The 18,246-nt window shown below is 37.8% G+C and overlaps 1 protein-coding gene across 1 annotated transcript in view; it reads left to right on the plus strand.

Moving 5' to 3' along the window:
* LOC110153222 (neural cell adhesion molecule 2) overlaps window positions 1–18,246 on the plus strand; it is a 591,924-nt gene that overhangs the window by 536,611 nt on the left and 37,067 nt on the right. The window contains exon 15 of the mRNA XM_055165721.1: window positions 3,894–4,068. Within this exon, the coding sequence (XP_055021696.1) occupies window positions 3,894–4,068 (175 nt within the window). The remainder of the gene's footprint in view (window positions 1–3,893; window positions 4,069–18,246) is intronic.

Below are 18,246 nucleotides of genomic sequence, written 5' to 3' on the forward strand. Positions count from 1 at the left end.
AATGGTTAATGTTTGCCTGTCATACATCATCTGTGCTGGATATTTTATTTGGCATTAATAAAAACATTTTAAGCAGCCTAAATTTGCGGATGTAATCTAATATCACGCACATTTTAGACAATTCCTTTCTGCTTCTCTGTGTTTGATAGAGCTTAAGAAAGTGAACATCCCCATCTTGCGGGATTTGCAGACGGGAGTGGGACAAAATATCGCAGATGCGGGCGGGAGCGGGAAAGAAAATTACAATTCTTTGCAGGCAGAAGTGGGACTGAAAATTGTGTCCTGCGCAGATCTGTGCTTTGGACCACTGCAAAAAATGTTAATGAACTTGTTCTGTTTTTAAATTAGGGACTGAGCTTTAATATGTTCAACATCAAAATATGTTTTACCAATGAGCCAGTGACACCCTGCTACGTTTTGCCTCTTAACCAATCACCTCGATAGGCCCATAGGGGGAAAAAATATCTTGCCAGAATTTCAAACTTGTGTATATTGTTGTGCATTGTTATTATTATTAACTGATTTTCTTTTATTTTTCTAAGTATTTGTTCAAAGTATGTCTTTACTGTATAAGCAGCTCTAGAGGTCAAAATAAGTCTTCTGTGTACTGTCTGCATCTAATTAAACAGCATTTTGTTGTCCAATAATCAGGAAGTACATGGTTAGCATGCTAGTTGGTGTTAGATTTAGCATGACAGCAAAGCTCTGGTCTCTGAAAGTTGTGAAAATGAACTTGTTTTGTTTTTCACATTTTTAAGACGGTACAAATCAGGGAAATCGCATTGAAGTATGTTTTACCGATGAGCCAGTGACAACCTGCTACGTTTTGCCTTTTGACCAATCACCTCAAAAGACCCAGAGGAAAAAAAATATCTTGCCAGAATTACAAACTTGTGTAAAGAAATCTAAATGAAAAAAGGAATTTCATAAAAACTACTACTACTTTTTTTTTTTTTTAATCAGGCTGCTTAGTTTTTCTTACTCTTCTTGTCACAACTAAGCACATTTCTTACACCCCTTATAAATATTCAAATAGTAAATTCTAAAACGTCTGCTAAATTGTTTTAAAAAAGTTAAATGTTATTATTGCACACGAACTTCAAGTCTCAGTGTCGTGTTACCAATAGAGTTAGTTTTCACGCTCCATTTTCTCATTTTTGCTGAATTTTAGTCTTTTTGTGTCACCAAACTCAAAAAAAAATCTTCCGAAATCTCCAAATTGCCGCAGATAAATTTGCACTTGCATCCTGTTGTTTTGAGTGCTTAAAACACTTCTCGAAACCCGCTTTTTTTTTTACATTTCTTGACAGTGCTCAAGTGGTCAAAAGAAGTTTCCTCTCAAATCTTCATATTTTTATTTTCCAAACCTGCAATTTTACCATTTCCTTTTTACTTCTACATCTTTATTGGAAAAAAACAAGCGATGTGGCAACCATTAAAACTCACCAGTCTCTATTCTTTTCTCAACTGAAATCCTGCCGAGGTTGTTTTACTTTCCACTTTCTATTTACCCATCAATATTTTACAATTTCAGCCAAATACCGTGTTTTTTTGTGATAACTCTTTCAAATTGGCAAGTATTTTAAATCCGCCACTCAAAATTATCAAGAAGCAGAGATTGTCCTATTTAAAAGCTTGCAATTTTAGCTCACATAATAGAAAAGATAGGCTTTCTTTTGTATTCGAGACAATAGCTCTCCTGGGTATGCATTTTCTTCCCTGTGGAGTGCCCATTGACTGGAGTAGCAGGGTACAGCACACAGAACAATACAAGCTTGCATGTTTTAACATCTTTGTGTTAGTCTTAATGCATAATATTACAAATTTCTGTTTTGCCAAACAAATGATTTGTTTGGTAAAATAGCTTTTGAATTCAGAAGATGGGGTGTCACGCTGTGGTATTGGACATTTTATCATTATTATTTATTTAATAAATTTTTTTCTGAATTTGAGTTAAGATAATCTCATTTCTATTGCAAATCAGGCATAAAAAGATGTAGTTGTAGTCTCTGTGTCTGTCTGGGTCACTTTCCAGAGGTGGGGACTTGCAAGTTGTGACTTGGAATCGACTCAGACTTGAGTTACTTTTTAGAATTTGAGACTTGACTTGATAAAATGGACTAAGGCCCCGTCCACACTAGTCCGTATTCGAGCTGTTTTCATTGCGGATGCAGTGTTCGTCCACACTAATCCGACTGAAAACGGCTCCAGAGATAGAACGATCTGGTGCCGCCAGCACCAACGAAATCATTTGAGTACAGATCTGATCCGGCACTGTGTGAATGCCTGTAAGCGATGATACGCTGATACGCCGATGTAGGTCTATGTGCCGCGAAGTAATTCATCGCCAAAACACTAAGAGGCTAGAATATATGTCCATTCATATATACAGTCTATGAGTATGACCTGCAGACATATAATTTCTGAAAGGTTTAACATGAATCATCTCCAACGTGATAGAAGCACAGAACAGACTCCCCATCAGCAGAACACCCCTCTGTCACAGAAAGAACACACATAATCCACTGAGCCGTGTCCTTTAGTCTGACAGAATCTGAACCGCATCAGCACACAAAGAGCGAGCTGTTTTTTGAGCACTCAGTTAATGCAAATGAGCCATGCCGTTTTAAGTTTTGTTTCTGTAAAATGTAAACAAATATGCTCAAAGCTGTGTGGATAGGGAGGCTTGCAGACACAGAAACAATGTGTCTGGACGCAGATCGTTTCCTATACGATGATACGGTGATATGGTGATTCGTTTCAGTGTAAATGTGGCCTAAGACTTGGGACTCAACTTGGACTTAAAGGTCAGTGACTTGGGACGTGACTTGGACTTGAGGCCTGGAATTCTTTCTAAAAATATTTAAATTAAAAAATAGTTAATAGTTAATTTAACAAATACTTAATAGTTAATAGTTCACTCGTACTTTAACAAGTATGAGTGAACTATTAAAAGTCCTATATTATGTAATATTGACTCCTGTGAGTTTAAAGCCATGTTATAATTGTGTTTTGTTTTATTCACACATGTTTGAGTGCTCTGTTTGACCCCGTGATGTCATGTAATGGTAGCTTTCTAGTTAACAGTTACTTTTTAGATTTTGTTTACTATACACTGGCAATTCTAGGGCTGAAATTCTCCAGATGATTCTTATGAAGTTTGAAGTTGAGTTTAAAAACAATTGAGCACTTCCTGTATTACCACATGAATTCACAAGGTAGAACAGAGTGTTTTCTGTTTGAGAGAAGAACATGTTGTTTTCAATGAGGAAACAACATTATAATAATTAAAATAAGCGTGATATGGGCCCTTTAAGAAGACCTCACCTCTGCTCATGCTAACAAAAATTTCTCCCGTGAATTCGGTTATCCGTCATTTGTACTGAATTGCACTAGGCGGTGTGTAGTATTAAAACAAGCTGGCAAAACAATTATTTTTCTTACCGCTCTCGTTTATGAAATGAGAAAATTGCCTCCACAATTATAGTGATTGCAAACACATTTTAATTGGGTCTTACACTGTTCTCAAGTCACTCCGCCTGCCATAATATTGTTCCTTTGTTGTATATTTCAGAAAGCAATGGATTAAAGGCGTGCTGTCAGCCCTGAAGTCATATCTTAAGACGGAACGCACACGGAGGATTAGTTTTATCAATACAAATACGTAGACCTGTGGGCGTTCTACCTTAAAAACAAACTATTTCAAAATATATGTTGAACTTTTGGATTTTTAAAGGGCCCATATTACGTTATGTCCTGATCTATGTTAGAATGTTTCCTCTTCAAAAACATATCCGGAGTTGTGTTTGTGTTTTTGATGAGGTAACAACATTATAAAATGGCTTAAAGCTTACATGAGTCAGTTTTGTGTTTTGTTTTGTTTTTTGTTTCAGGATAAAGAGGAGCAGTGGATGACGAAGCTAGTTCCGGGGGCGAATGACTACGCGATGCTCCAGCCGCTGCAGTGGAACACCAGATACGAAGTCGAGATCACAGCGAGAAACGTCAAAGGACTGTCGGAACCAACCTTCTACCAGTTCTTCATGCCGCAGAAACCAGACATCACAGGTACACAGATGATCCAGCTGGGTGGAACTTACTACATTACTACTATTTGCTTTGGTGTTTGTGTGTCAAAAGTTTGGACTCACACTCTCATTCAGTGTTTTTTACTACTTTCTATATTTTAGATATATACTGAAGACATCAAATATATGAAGTAAGATGTATAGAAGTATTTAGTGAGGAAAAAAGTTAAATTGCGCTTTTTCGACAAAGCAAAGTCTCGCTAATTACAGGATTTGGTTTGAAAGTATTAAAAATATTTATATTTAGTAGAGTTTTTTTCTCTTTGCTACATAATTCCATACAACATACTTAATATAGTATGAATATAATATATGTACTAGTATATCAAATGTAGAAAGTACCAGACATATAGAAAGAAAACATTGAATGAGAACGTTTGACTGGTAGTGTAGTAGTAGTAGTAGTAGTATTAGTAGTAGTAGTATTAGTAGTAGTAATTGTAGTTAAGAATGGTAACGTTAACAATTGATCAATATTACAACTCTTAGCGATATTGCTTATTGATTGGTGGATGTTATTACTTAATTCATTTTAATTACTTTTTGTGTAGAAGAAGTAGTAGTAGTAGTAGTAGCAGTAGTAGTAGGAGTAATTGTAGTTAAGGACGGTAACATTAACGATTGATCAATATTACAACTCTCAGCGATACTGCTTATTGATTTGTTGATGTTATTACTTATTTCATTTTAATTACTATTTGTGTGAAAGAAGAAGAAGTAGTAGTAGTAGTAGTAGTAGTAGTAGTAGTAGTAGTGGTAGTAGTAATTATAGTTAAGGATTGTAACATTAAGGACTGATCAAGTATTACAACTCTTAACGATACTGCTTATTGATTGGTGGATGTTATTACTTATTTTAATTACTTTTGTGTGAAAGAAGTTGTAGTAATAGTAGTAGTTTAAGTAGTAGTAGTATGTTTAGTTCTAAGTTTAGTCCCAATTTTGATGTGGTTATTGTGCTAGTTGTAATTTAAGTAGTAGTAGTTATTAGGTATGGGTTTCATTACAGTTTTATCAGTTCTACTACTTTTACTGATACTGCTTATTGGTTGGTTTCAGTACCCATCGCTCGTAGTAAAAGTAGTACCAATGTTATTCTACTGTATATATTTTAAGATGAGTAGTAATTGTAGTAGTAAAAGATAGTTGTTGTAATGATTGCAGTAGTCAGAACTAGCTATACTGTTATCATAAGTAGTGATTGCAGTGGTTTTTGGTTGTTGTTTTGGTAAATGTCGAAGTATTAATAGTAGTTAAAAGTTAAAAGACATGTATAAACGCAGTACTACTTTTGTCACTGATTTTGGAGTCCTGTAAGTACTAGTTGCGTACTTTTTTCTAATTATTAAACTTGTATGAGTAGGTCTTTTCAAGTCAACCTTTCATTCAAACTTCAACCAGCACCTTTTTGTGGCTAGTTTGCGATATATTTGTACTTTTACTTCCCTTGCATCTTTCCCAATACTTTTTTTAAACAGCCCCTGAACTTTCCATGTGAAGTTTTGTGCTGGCTCTCCAATACCGCTGATAACATTTTGGAGCGAAATGTTCCAGTCCGGACAAAGCTACCCGCAAACACAGAGGGCCCTTTTGCATAGCTCTGTGTACTGATAAATTGCAGTCTTTTCTTGTACCGATATATTTCTCCTCTCTTTCTATGATAGCTGAATGCCATCGAAATCATTCTACCCCAAACTTGGTCTTAAAGGTTATTTTGGGGGGAGGTGATGTGTGGTGTGCCATAGCGGTCCATTAAAGGCGCGGTGGGGAAAAGCTGCTCTGACATCGCGTCTTGTACTGTTAGCCCCTCTGTAAACAAACCAAGGGAGAGAAACGAATGGGGAGCCTTCACAAATATCTCAAAGGGGTTATGAGCGAGGGAGAGTTAAAAATGAGCCTCGCAATGCATTTTTAAAGGGAAGAGGCAGAGTTGGTAATACATCATTTAGAGGAGAGTAAGAAACACTGTACATATCAGCCATAACATTATAACTACAACAGGTTGTTTCCACGAAGATGTTACCGATACTAGGCCTGTCATGATAATGCTAAATCGATTTATCTTTCAATATATGAAAGCCTGAACAGTATTTTTTGGGGTTAGTATTTATTATCTACATTTTCTTTGCACTACTGGGAAATTTTATGATAAGATTTAATCCGTAAAAGGTTGAATTAATAACTTCTATGCCTCATTACAGATGCAAACTAAGTCTCAAAGTGTTGCATTTTGCCGTTTATTTATTGCAGCTCGTGGTTTTTTAACAATATTGTAGATTTAAATAGTTTTTATGGTTTAAATTTGCTCTTGGGTTTTTTGCATTAGTGGCATAAATTAGGTGTAATAGTGTTGTTTATTTACTTCCGCAATATATGGTACTTCAAAATGTGTTATTGTGACAGGCCTGATTGGTACTTTACACTGACGTCATTCTGAGGGGGTTCTGCATGCATGTCTATGGCGGATTGTTCAGCTGTTACCATGGCGACACAGTGCACGCATTAGCAGACACTGCCAAAAATGTTTAATAGCCTTGATTTTCAGCAAAAAGAGTGAGAGTAAAAACTGTTGGTTAATGTGAGTGAGCATGTGTCTGTAATTTTATTTGAGAGGAACAAATCAGCTCACCTGTTGCAGCTCCAACTAAGCCACAGTTTGATTTTGTTAAAACAAAGCTCAGATTAAAGTCTAACTTGAGTAACAGTGCTTCAAACAGAGTAGAGCCTCCAGTTCACATCTCCCCCAAAGAATGTAGATGACATCAGCTGCAAACTATCAATTGCCTAGAATGTTAGAATGTTCTACAGTATGGCATTAAACGCATCTCAAAGGAGACAAGCAGGCATCACCAGGCAGACAGCGTTAAATTAAAGCTCAGATTAAAGTCTGATTTGACTAACAGCGCTTAAGAGACATGGATGTATTAAAATAACTGGATAGGGTGTTGCTGCTTGTAGCTGCCTCTAGTTGACATAGTGGCCACTCACTGGTACAACAGCCAAAAAATCCCATGGGCCGAGAAAGTATTTTAGAGCACAATGTAATCAAAAACGTCTTGTGTTCGGCTTACAGGACACCAACAACTTTCAAAAATATTGTTGGATATTGTGGCGATTTTTAGCTATTTTTATATCATAAACTTTTTCTCAGCTCAAAATCTTCAGTTGTCTTAAACACTTTTAATCGTTTGCTCCAGCTCTGCTCTGCTCCGCTCTAGCTCCTCTCGCTCTGATTGGTCAAAGCCAGGCATGTCCAAACTATGGCCCGTGGGCCAAATGCGACCCTCAGACAAATGTTTCTTGGCCCTCAAGCTTCCAGGAGAACTGGCCCAAAGTACCATGCATCAATGAAAAATTTACTTTTTAGTGCAAGTTTTTTGAAAATCTACCTTGATAAAGCTAATATTTAATATTGAGTGTGTGGCTTTAAGGATCTTAGCGTGAATAAAGGACTGATGGCTCATTCTAACGTGTTAAACATGCACATATTTTAATTATTCACTGTAATGAGCAACAGTCTACAGCCCTCGATGGACCCTCTGCTTCGTTTGTGTTTAGATATGTGGCCCTTGATGAAAAAAGTTTGGACACCCCTGGTCAAAGCGATCACGTGATACACAAGCCTGTGCTCCGTGTGTGCAGTCGCGTGCGTTCATGTGTGCCCGCGAGAGAAAAGAGAATTACTGTGCATGTTCAATCGGCCCACAGCTACCGGAAGTACCTCGCCGGGCTAAAGGCTAATCTGGAGTCATGCGCCATTGAGCTCGGCCCATTGACTCGAAAGAGCAGCCATTTTCAAACCCAGGGGCTTGTTCAGAGAGAGCAGTGCTTACAGTTAGCATCACACGCCCAGAGAATGTTGATGACATCAGCTGCAAACTGTCAATTCAGTATGGTTAGATAAGCCATTGGCTCAAATCAGCAGCCACTTTTAGATCAGTCACCCTAAGGCACTTGCGGTTACAAAAGCCAAGTATGATGTGAATGAATAATGCAACAGGAAGCACTTAACTGTCTTGAAAAAACCCTGTATAAATTCATGTCAGTACATTTTTAGCACTATTATGACCACTGAAATCTTAAAGACTAGAATTTATCATTTCTAATAGCTGCTTCTACTTCACCTGTTTATGTTGCAGTCAGCAGTCTCTTTCACTGGCGACTCCGACGTTGGAAAAAGCGGCGATCATTTGTGTGTATTTTTCTAGAACATTAACCACAAGTGTGAACCAAGCAACCAGCGTATACTCTCCACCACTTTACCATGAGATGAGAAACATGGTACCCTAGCATCTTTGCACTGGGCTTTTTCAAATGAGAAATGAGCCCTGGCCAGTCATGCAACACCACTCTGCCTTCTGCTGTTGAATTGCAAAGTAGGAGCACACGGCCAATACCAAATAAAGAAAAGAATGATATTTTAAAGGAGAGAGAGATGGCCGCCGGGTTATTTGGTTGGTAGCTTTGAAGATCGGCTTGCTGTGATGGCTGTATTTGGGGGAGTTTATTCACACGGGTCCAATGGAAGGAAAGTAAAAGATGGGTTAGGTGTATGAAATAAGACATACAGCAATTTCAAGTCTAAGGTTATTCAAATGTGTTTTCAAAGACCAGGACTTGAACTGTAATCTAGTTTCTTAAAACGTCATATTCCAAGTGTAAGTCATTGATATTTTTTACTTTTGTTAAAGGGTTAAAAACAATATAAGTAAAAGCAGATTACTAACAATTAAGCATGAACAACGAAGTCATGTTTAGTACTGTTTATGTATTGTTATAGATAATTAATGATCTGATATGAATTCATTTATAAACCAATGTATTGTAGTGCAAATCATTAAAATACCAACATCAGCCTCTTTTCAGTCATAACACATTTTCTTACATCAAACAGGGCTTTAATGAAATGTCTGAGGATTACAAAATAAAAGCCCTTTATTACAGTTGGGACACATAGACCATATATATGAGTGGACATAACTCACGCACTAGCCGCTGCATGCGGATAAGGAAGTGCACCAGGAGGCTCTTGGTAACAAGGTACAACAAGGAGCCACTCAGCCATTCACCAGTGTACGCAGACACTAGGGGCAAGGTGGGTTAAGTGTTTTGCCCAAGGACACAATGATGGCATTCATCTAGGGAAGCTGGAATCACACCGGCCAGCCAATGATGTTTTGCGTCGAGAGCGGGATTCAAACCATCGACCTTCAGATCAGTGGGTGAACGGTCTACTAACTGAGCTACTGTCCCCCGTCTTCCGGCTTTTTCTGACTCTGGCTCCAGTTGACTTACATTGGGATCTCTTTCTGTAACTGCTGCAGTGGGCCTCATCATTTTGGTCTTAAAATGTTCATATTAGCCCACTCTACATGAGCCTGAGTTTTGTTTTTTTTTTTCTGCTATTTTGTCCATCAAAAAAATCCTATTCATAACATAGAGCCTTGGCTCCAGATTCACTCCTGTAACAGTTAGCACTCGCTTAGTCCACTTCTTTTATACAATCTATGGTGGGACGACCAAATTGAAGTGTAAATAGCAGTTGGATGGGGCGGCAGTAGCTCAATTTTTAGATTATTTGTCCACTTATCCTAAGGTTAGTTTGAATCACGCACTCAACATAAACATCATTGGTTGAGCAGTGTGTAATATGTTTCATCTTTCATTTTTGTTTTTGCTACATTAGTTTTGCCTTTTTTGTCCTTATCAAATATGCGCAGGTGTGAACAGAAAGAAACCACATTACTCACATCATATGCAACTGTTAAGATTTCCATAATCTGATCACTGTAGAAATCCTATATTAATCAGATTTCTTTGTACGCACATAGCCACTGACAGCATTATCCCATGTGTGCTATAACAGCCAATGAGAAACACCATTTACACATCCCAATGTTCTATGCTTTATTTTTGTTTTGAAAGATGAAATGACTCAAACAGCAGTGAACATAATCTCCTTTAGTTGGAAATACATTCTCGTGGCTCATATATAATAGATACATGTAAATCTGTGAACAGCAGTAAGGCTAAATGATCTTTGAAACGTGATGTAAACAAACCCCGCAGGTGTTCTGGCGCTAGATCAACTCTTCTGTCTGAAAAACTGCAGGGATCAAACGCACTGTTACCGAACACGCTGTACTGTCAACAACAAGGAAAGATCGTAACATTATAGTTTCAAGTTTAAAGCACTTGAGATAACTTTTTCTTTATATAGTATATAGCTGAATATTTGGAAGTGCAAATTCAGCCAACTGTTCAACGGTGTATACAGACACTGGGAGCAAATGGGGATATGTGTATTATTAAAAAGAGAAAAATAACTGTATCAAAACAAGTATAAGATCACATAGACTACTATACACCCATGGACCACTATGGAACCTACCTGCACCATTGAGGGATTGCACAGATATGAGACTTCATGGTAATATAAAAGAAATTATTATTATTTAATGCTGAAAATCATTAATCCTACCCCCCCGACCCGGCCCCAGATAAGTGGAAGAAAATGGATGTATGGTTGAAAATCATGTTCTATTGTTTAAAGAAATTATCATTGTGGTATCGGTATTGAGTATCAAGTCTATTCCTTATTATCGAAATCTTAGTATTGTGACAACAGTAGTATCTTGCCCAAGGACACTACAACAGTATTCATCTGTGGTAGCTTGGCGCTGACCCGTGTGTCTGGATCTGACCACTCTGCCCATCATGGAGCAGGATTCCTCCAACCTTCGTATCAGAGACCGAACAAAGGGCAGAGTACATTTATATGAATAGTTGACAGGCAATGATTGGTGAACAATTTTTTGAACTCCCTGGTTGAATAATCACATTACTCACATTAATAATCACAATCACATTACTTGAGTTCTCTTTTTGTACCGGGACTAAAACACAGTATAGACCTTTTTCAGGGTAGATGTAGGGTAAACATCAGCTACATTAATGCTTTTCTATGGCAAAATATCTGTGGAAATGTCTTGCGTATTCTCCACAACTAGAACGACTAGCATTAGTGAACTATATTAGTAACTTGTTCACTCAGACTGATTTTACAATTAACATTAAAATCGATTTCATGATGTAGATATTAGCATAGACAGAGAGATTTGTGCAGTTTAAGTTAGACATGTAATCTTATGTACTTATGTACCATTTGAACTGCACAAATCTCTCTGTCTATGCTAATATCTACATCAGACATGTCCAAACTATGGCCCGTGGGCCAAATGTGGCCCTCAGACAAATTTTTCTTGGCCCTCAGGCTTCCAGGAGAATTGGCCCAAATTACCTTGCAAATTACCTTTTTATTGCAAGCTTTAAGGATCTTAACGTGAATAAAGACATGCACGTTTTAATTATTCAGTGTACTGAGCAACAGTCTACGGCCCTGGATCAGCCCTCTGCTTCGTTTGTGTTTAGATATGTGGCCCTTGATGAAAAAAGTTTGGACATCCCTAATCTACATCAATAACAAATAGCAACATGACAAATTGACTTATTGCTTATGTTTTATTCATGACCATAATGTTAGTTTTGCTCAGTAGTTCCCTAATGTTAGTCGTTGTTCGCCTTTACGTTTTTGTCTTTCTTACTTTGATAGTTGTGGATAAATTCTTCATGGACAGAATATGTCCTTTGTTGACCTCGTTGGATGAAGATTTGGTGATGGGGCAGATTTATGAAGATGGTGGAAAATATGCAAGACATTTCAACAGATATTTTGCTGTAAAAAGCATTGACGTACATGACGTGTGCCCTACATCATGACACTTCCAGCCATTTGTGAAAAAGGTCTATGAAGAGATCAGAATTTAAGCTTTTGTTCCCGGTAGGTGGGTTTTGTATGATCTTGTTTTGTCTTTTGTGTTTTTGTGTTTTGTCTAAAATTTAAATAAATATCTACTTAAGAAGTTGTTACCACAAAACTTTGAGAACATTTTGAACAAAAATATTCCATCTTCTGCTTTTACAGAAGTCAAGAGTCAAGGTCTAAGAAATACTTGTTCACTGTTCAAATATCAAAGATAGAAAAACTATTATAGGAAGAATAGCTGGCTTGTGTAACCTAGTAACCAGACTAAATGTAGAACTCCCAGATCTAAAACCAACACAGAAAAGATCAGAACACTCTTGTAGCTTTTGAACTCAATACATGTGCAATTTTCTCCCCGGGCGTCACACAGTCACATTGAAAAACAAAGGTGTTTTTCGGCAATTCCCACTGCTTTCTGGCGCTACCTTGTTTGCGCTGTTCCTAGAATGGGCCGTGCGTTTTACCTCTGTCATTACTATATTGGCTTAAATGGCTTTCCAACACAAAAGGAGCGGGCGAGCACAGGGTGGCGCATTTCGATTGGCTGTCGGCTCTTGTTAGCGCGACACAGGTGCATCGTGGGAAAGAGGCCAGGGGAGAGGAGACAGGGAGTAAATGCGCTTGTGGCTAAAGCGCTGACATCGAATCAGGGTAGCATGAGAATGAAACTAGAAAAGCAGTACCAAAGTGAAATGGTCTCATAAAAATAGATTTATTCGCCATTAACAAGTATTATAACATTTGTTTGGTTTGGACAGTTTTAGTGAAACTGTTTTCAGAGTGTGGGGCTTAACAGTGAACACTTCATTTCTTATTTGTTTTTCCCCAGAAACATTTTGACAAGACCTAACATTTTATTTTATTACAAATCTAATCCTCAAAGTTATTCAAAAATTTTGCTAAATATTGCTTTTTAAATGTGATTTTGCACCTTAAAACAAGTTTAGGGTTAGTGGATATAGTTACTACATAGATGATTAGTCTCTGTGATGCTTTAGGACTGTTAATATTTGAAAAATGTCTTAATGTTTGTAGGAAAAATTTATGGAAAATGAAATAGGCTTTACTGTTGAGTTCTATAGGCTATAACTAACTTAAAATCAACTAACTTCTGCTGTTCTCAAGCATATCATTAATACTATTACTACAAAAACAAATACCATCCAAAGGTTACTATGCCATTTCCGTTGTTAAGTACTTCTGCTTCTATTACTGCCACTATACTAATACTACAACTACCTCTACTACTCCTACTACTACTAATACTAATATGGGGAACATTACTAATTTGCTACTACTACCAGTACTACTACTACTTCTGCTTCTACTTCTACTAATAAAATAATAATAATAATAAAAAGCATTGATTCGTGAGCTATTAAATTTCATAAATATTCTCTAGACAACAACAACTAGCATGCTAATAGTGCAGCAGCCTTACTTTCTGGTTTTTAGATGATAAAAACGCTTTATAATTAGCTGCAGAAAGCACACAGCAGTCTTATCTGGACCATCTTGCTTTTTATACTACTAATAATGACGCATTCATCGTTTCCAGACGCTTTACAATTTTATGCATTGTTCATTCACTCCACATTCAATGGAGCAAATTATAGTTGTAGCCACAGCTGCCCTGGGACAGATTGATGGCTACCAATCTGCACTGTCGGCCACCACCAACAACACACACACCACGCTCATACTTGGCAGTGTGGGGGAAGTGCCTTGCCTAAGGACACAACAGCAGTTCTGTTCAGTTATATATTTTACCATATATCTATCCCTAAAATGCAAGATATAAACATTGCCTTTGTGGACGACTCTTCTTCAAAAATATTTATAGAAATGGATGAAGTTACCAGTCCAAGTTACCTCAAGTTCAAATCTGTGGAGAGGCTACCCCGCTCACAGTCAGAATGATTTTTTGGGGGGTATCTTTAAGCTATAAAACTACCTGTAATTGAGTAAATATAAAGTAGAGCTGTCATACTGTCACACTGTGGAACATTCCAGGCACAGCAATGACATCTCCATAAAAACAACAGGTAACAGACCCCCAACAGAAAGTTACACAGTGCAGCTTTGAGTGCAGTACTTTATTACTTTTACTTGGTTACGTTCCAGCACGGTTTATTTCCCAGTATAGTTTATATAGTGTATCTTGTGCACAGTTAAACAAATGTAGATTACAGAATTGCATTTGCTCCTTATATCCTGCACTCCCAGATCTCTTTACCGTTCTTATACCCCTCCCCGTAAATACACTTTACTTTGATTCCTTCTCTTATTGTGTCGCTGAAATATTCTCACAATATATAGGCGCCATCTGTCTCCCACCGAAACCAATTTCTTTGGATGTATTATGCATTTGCGAGTATTGGATCTTCTCTCTGTACGCGACATTGGGTGTAGCCTTGTCCCCTGCTCCGATTTGAAAAAATAACATTGATTGCACCCTTGGCCCTTGTTCCTGTTGAGTTCAGTCCTCTTCCTTTGTCCAATCAAAGCGCTTGTCTGCTCTACCTTTCTTAACAGATTCTCCCCGTGCCCTACCTAAAAGGAACTGTCTGTCTGCCGATACTTCAGCAAATGTGCCTTTATAGATTTATTTTTAACACATAAATTACAGCCACTAATTAGCTAGCCAATTTTCAGCTACTTATGTCATTAATACTATTACTGCAAAAACAAATACCATCCACATGTCACCATGTTATTTCTGTTATTACGTACTTCTTCTCCTATTACTGCTACTGTTACTGCCACTATACTAATACCACAACTACTACAACTACTACTATTACTAATATTGGGAACATTATTAATTTGCTACTACTACCACTACTACTTCTCTTTCTCTTTCTACTTCTGCTGCTACTACTACTACTACTACTACTACTTCTACTACCACCACCACTACTACTACTACTACTTCCACTACTTCTGCTTCTAGTTCTACTAGTGCTTCTGCTTCCACTTCTACTACTACTACTACTTCCACTACTACTACTACTACTACTACTAATACTACTTTTGCTGCTGCTTCTAGTTCTACTACTAGTACTACCACTACTACTACTAGTGTTTCTGCTTCTACTTCTACCACCACTACTACTACTACTTCCACTACTACTACTACTACTTCCACTACTACTGCTACTACTACCAGTATACATAGGCACTGGGAGCCAGGTGGGTTAAGTGTTTTGCCCAAGGACACAACAACGGCATTCATCTGTGGAGCTGGAGTGACCGCTCTACCAATGATGTTTATGTTGAGAGTAGGATTTGAACCGCCAACCTTCGTGTCAGTGAACAAACGCTCTCAGTGACAAACACTCCTGATCCACTGTTGTCCCACTTCTACTACCATCACCACCTGCACTACTATTACTAGTACTTCATTACCTCTACTTTCCTACTTTTTTTTTGGGACAATAATGGCATAGCAACGTGTGTATGTCAGTGTGTAGAAAAAACATTCCAAAAGCCATTCCAAAATGAGCTTTCCCTAGCAACGGTAAAGCTCTACAGTAGTCTATATGATTTTGTTATATAGGTCAGTGTACCACTATAGCGGCTCTGAACATACACATTATCATCCTTCCCCAGGTGACGAAACCCAGACAGCCTCACTCAAAGAGAAATGTTCAATCTCTGAAGTGGAGATGAAATGAGGTCCCTATAGGTTCAGGCCTGGTCACATCTGGAAACACACCTCGTCCAAAAGATCTGAGAGGGTAGAGTCCGCAGGGTCCAACGTGTCTGAGCCCAGAACTAGACCGGCAGCCTCAAAAGTACCACCAAACCTTCAAACTATTTAGGTCAAACTTGTTTTAAGTCAAATTGACGTTCAAGAAGAAGGGCAGTGAGTGCGGTACTCTCAAGTATAGATGTAATGGTTAGCTGAATAATCATTTAGAAGGCTATAGGTTCAGGTTTAGTAGTTAGGGTTAGAGTATTAATCAGGTATTTACTGAGCATGAGTCATTCGTTCATTATGAATTAAAGGTCATATATCGCACAAAATTGAGTGTTGTGAGCTTTAAGCCCTGTGAAAGTGTCAAAAACATACCCAGAAATTTGTTTTGTTTCAATTTGGAACATAGTGCTTGTCTGTTTGAGAGAAGAACTCAGTCTAAATATTTGTAGTTTTTGTTTTGTTTTGTTTTTCGCTTCATTCATCCTTTTTTTTGTTGTTAATCCATTATGCCTAAGTCTTCTCTGAGCACTGAAAAAAAGCTCTGTTCACATTTTGCCAGTTTTGTTGTGTCATATGTAAAAATCCAGACTTCTATATGTAGTTTTAAGTCCATAAACCAGCACCTAAATCGTTCTGAGGTCAACATAGACTTAGATAACATATATTTTCCAAGCATAGACATTATTTTAAGTTAGAAAATATGAAATACTAATCCCAAGGTGGCCAAAAGCATGTTTAAAAGGGAATTAAAGCCAGAAACACGCATAATATGTGTTTGTTAAGTCTAATTAAAGTGTAGGTCTTATAAAATTGTAGTGTTATATACAAATGACAGAATGGATACTCTTGTGTGAAAACGGGGAGTACATTCCAAAAAAGGTTGGTTATTCCAGGTAATACATTTTTACAAAAGAAAATGATGTATTTCTTATCTATTCCACACTCAAGCACAACTACAGCTCCCCTACAGTAATGACTTTCTTTCAATCTCCTTCTATTGTCCAAAGTCATACAGTGTTACGTGGATGGGGCTGTTCTTAAGTCTTCTGTCTGTACAGTGAATACAACACTGAAGTGAGTGGAGTTTTCTGAATGTGAGTCTGTCAAACCATTACTTTTTCTCCAATTCATCTAATTGCAGTTGTCTATTGTAGTCATACAGTGTTACATGGATTAGGTTAGGTGTGTGTAGAACTTTCTCTGACTTAGATTTCCCTCAGGTAGAAAGCATTATGTTCCACCTTGCAATTTTCATGTGGTAATATTGTGTTTTTAAATTACATACACCTTCACTAGAATCATTTGGATAATTTCAATTTCCGGAATTGCCAATCTCTACTGAACTAAAGGTAAAAGGTAGCTGTTAATTTGAAAACTATCAAAAATATGTGGCACCAGCCCTGATAATTAGGTTTAATCTATGCCGTGGAACATTCGAGACAAAGCAACAACATTTCCATGGTGATAAACAGGTGGCGGTAGCCAGCCTTGCTATTGCCTCCGCTCAATTTCACTTCTCTGTAGCGACGAGGTCAGGAATCTGAATACACTAGACAGTTTGCAAGAACCCCGGAAGTGGTAGTGGCCAATCAGCCAGTGCACTGTCTGTGAAGCCATGACGTCAAACTCAAGCGCCTGTCTGGGTCCCTTTTGTGGTACAGCACAACAGTAAACAAAGGGGTCGAGATGGATGTAAACGAAGACATACATTCTATGTTGGCAACAATTCCCAAGATCGAGGATTTAAAGCCGGAGCAAGAGAGTTTGGTAAATTTTATCAAGGGGAAAGACGTTATTGCCCTTCTTCCTATGGGATTTGGCTCATTACATACGTCACGACCAAATAGCAGCGATTGGTTAAATAAAAAAAGTACCCGTCTACCATCAAGCGAACAAATCCTAATGCTGTGATGTCAGACGGTTTCCATGAGGTGAAACTGGCTGATGAATCAGGCTAAGGTGGCTGACCCTCCACTAGAAATGTTACTCAGTGCAAATTTAAGGTTAGAGCATGGACCACAATAAAAGGAAACAGGAGAATAATATATAGAGCAAGTTGTTTTTATAAGTGTATAAAAAGCAAAAACACCTCCCTCTGACTCTCCACAGACGACATAAATCCACAGACTGTTTATGGAACAGCGCAGACCTCATTAGACTCATCATTTCCTCTGTCATTCATTTGCCTTTGTGTTAGTTTATATTTACCTCCTCTCTGATCGTCAACAGTTATTAAATCAAACGCTGCTTTGAAATATTCATAAAACGTAATCAGGATCATCACTGTAAAACGCTTTGACCTGGGATGGCCTCTATACAAACCTATCATTTTAATATCGTACGATTAAAAACACCGCGGATTGTCGTGCGTCTTTTTCATGGCGAGCCTGTGAAAATAATGGCGTATATTTTTCAGATTTATGAGCAGGCTGATTAATGTAATGGATAGCTGTAAAAGTTTCCCACTTGATTTGTAGACGTCGCAGCCAGGAAAAGTTTGCCGGAGTGAGGCCTCCTGTGTCCACTAAGGAGCTTTGATGAGATTATCAAGCACAAACTGATGGAGCTTTCAATCAGGGCTTTAATAGAAGGACTGGAAAGAAGCCATCCAAACTACTGCCAACTATGAC

This window comes from Boleophthalmus pectinirostris, unplaced genomic scaffold (assembly GCF_026225935.1).
Source record: "Boleophthalmus pectinirostris isolate CB_2022bp ecotype Guang Dong unplaced genomic scaffold, ASM2622593v1 HiC_scaffold_11, whole genome shotgun sequence".
Taxonomy (NCBI): Eukaryota; Metazoa; Chordata; class Actinopteri; order Gobiiformes; family Gobiidae; genus Boleophthalmus; species Boleophthalmus pectinirostris.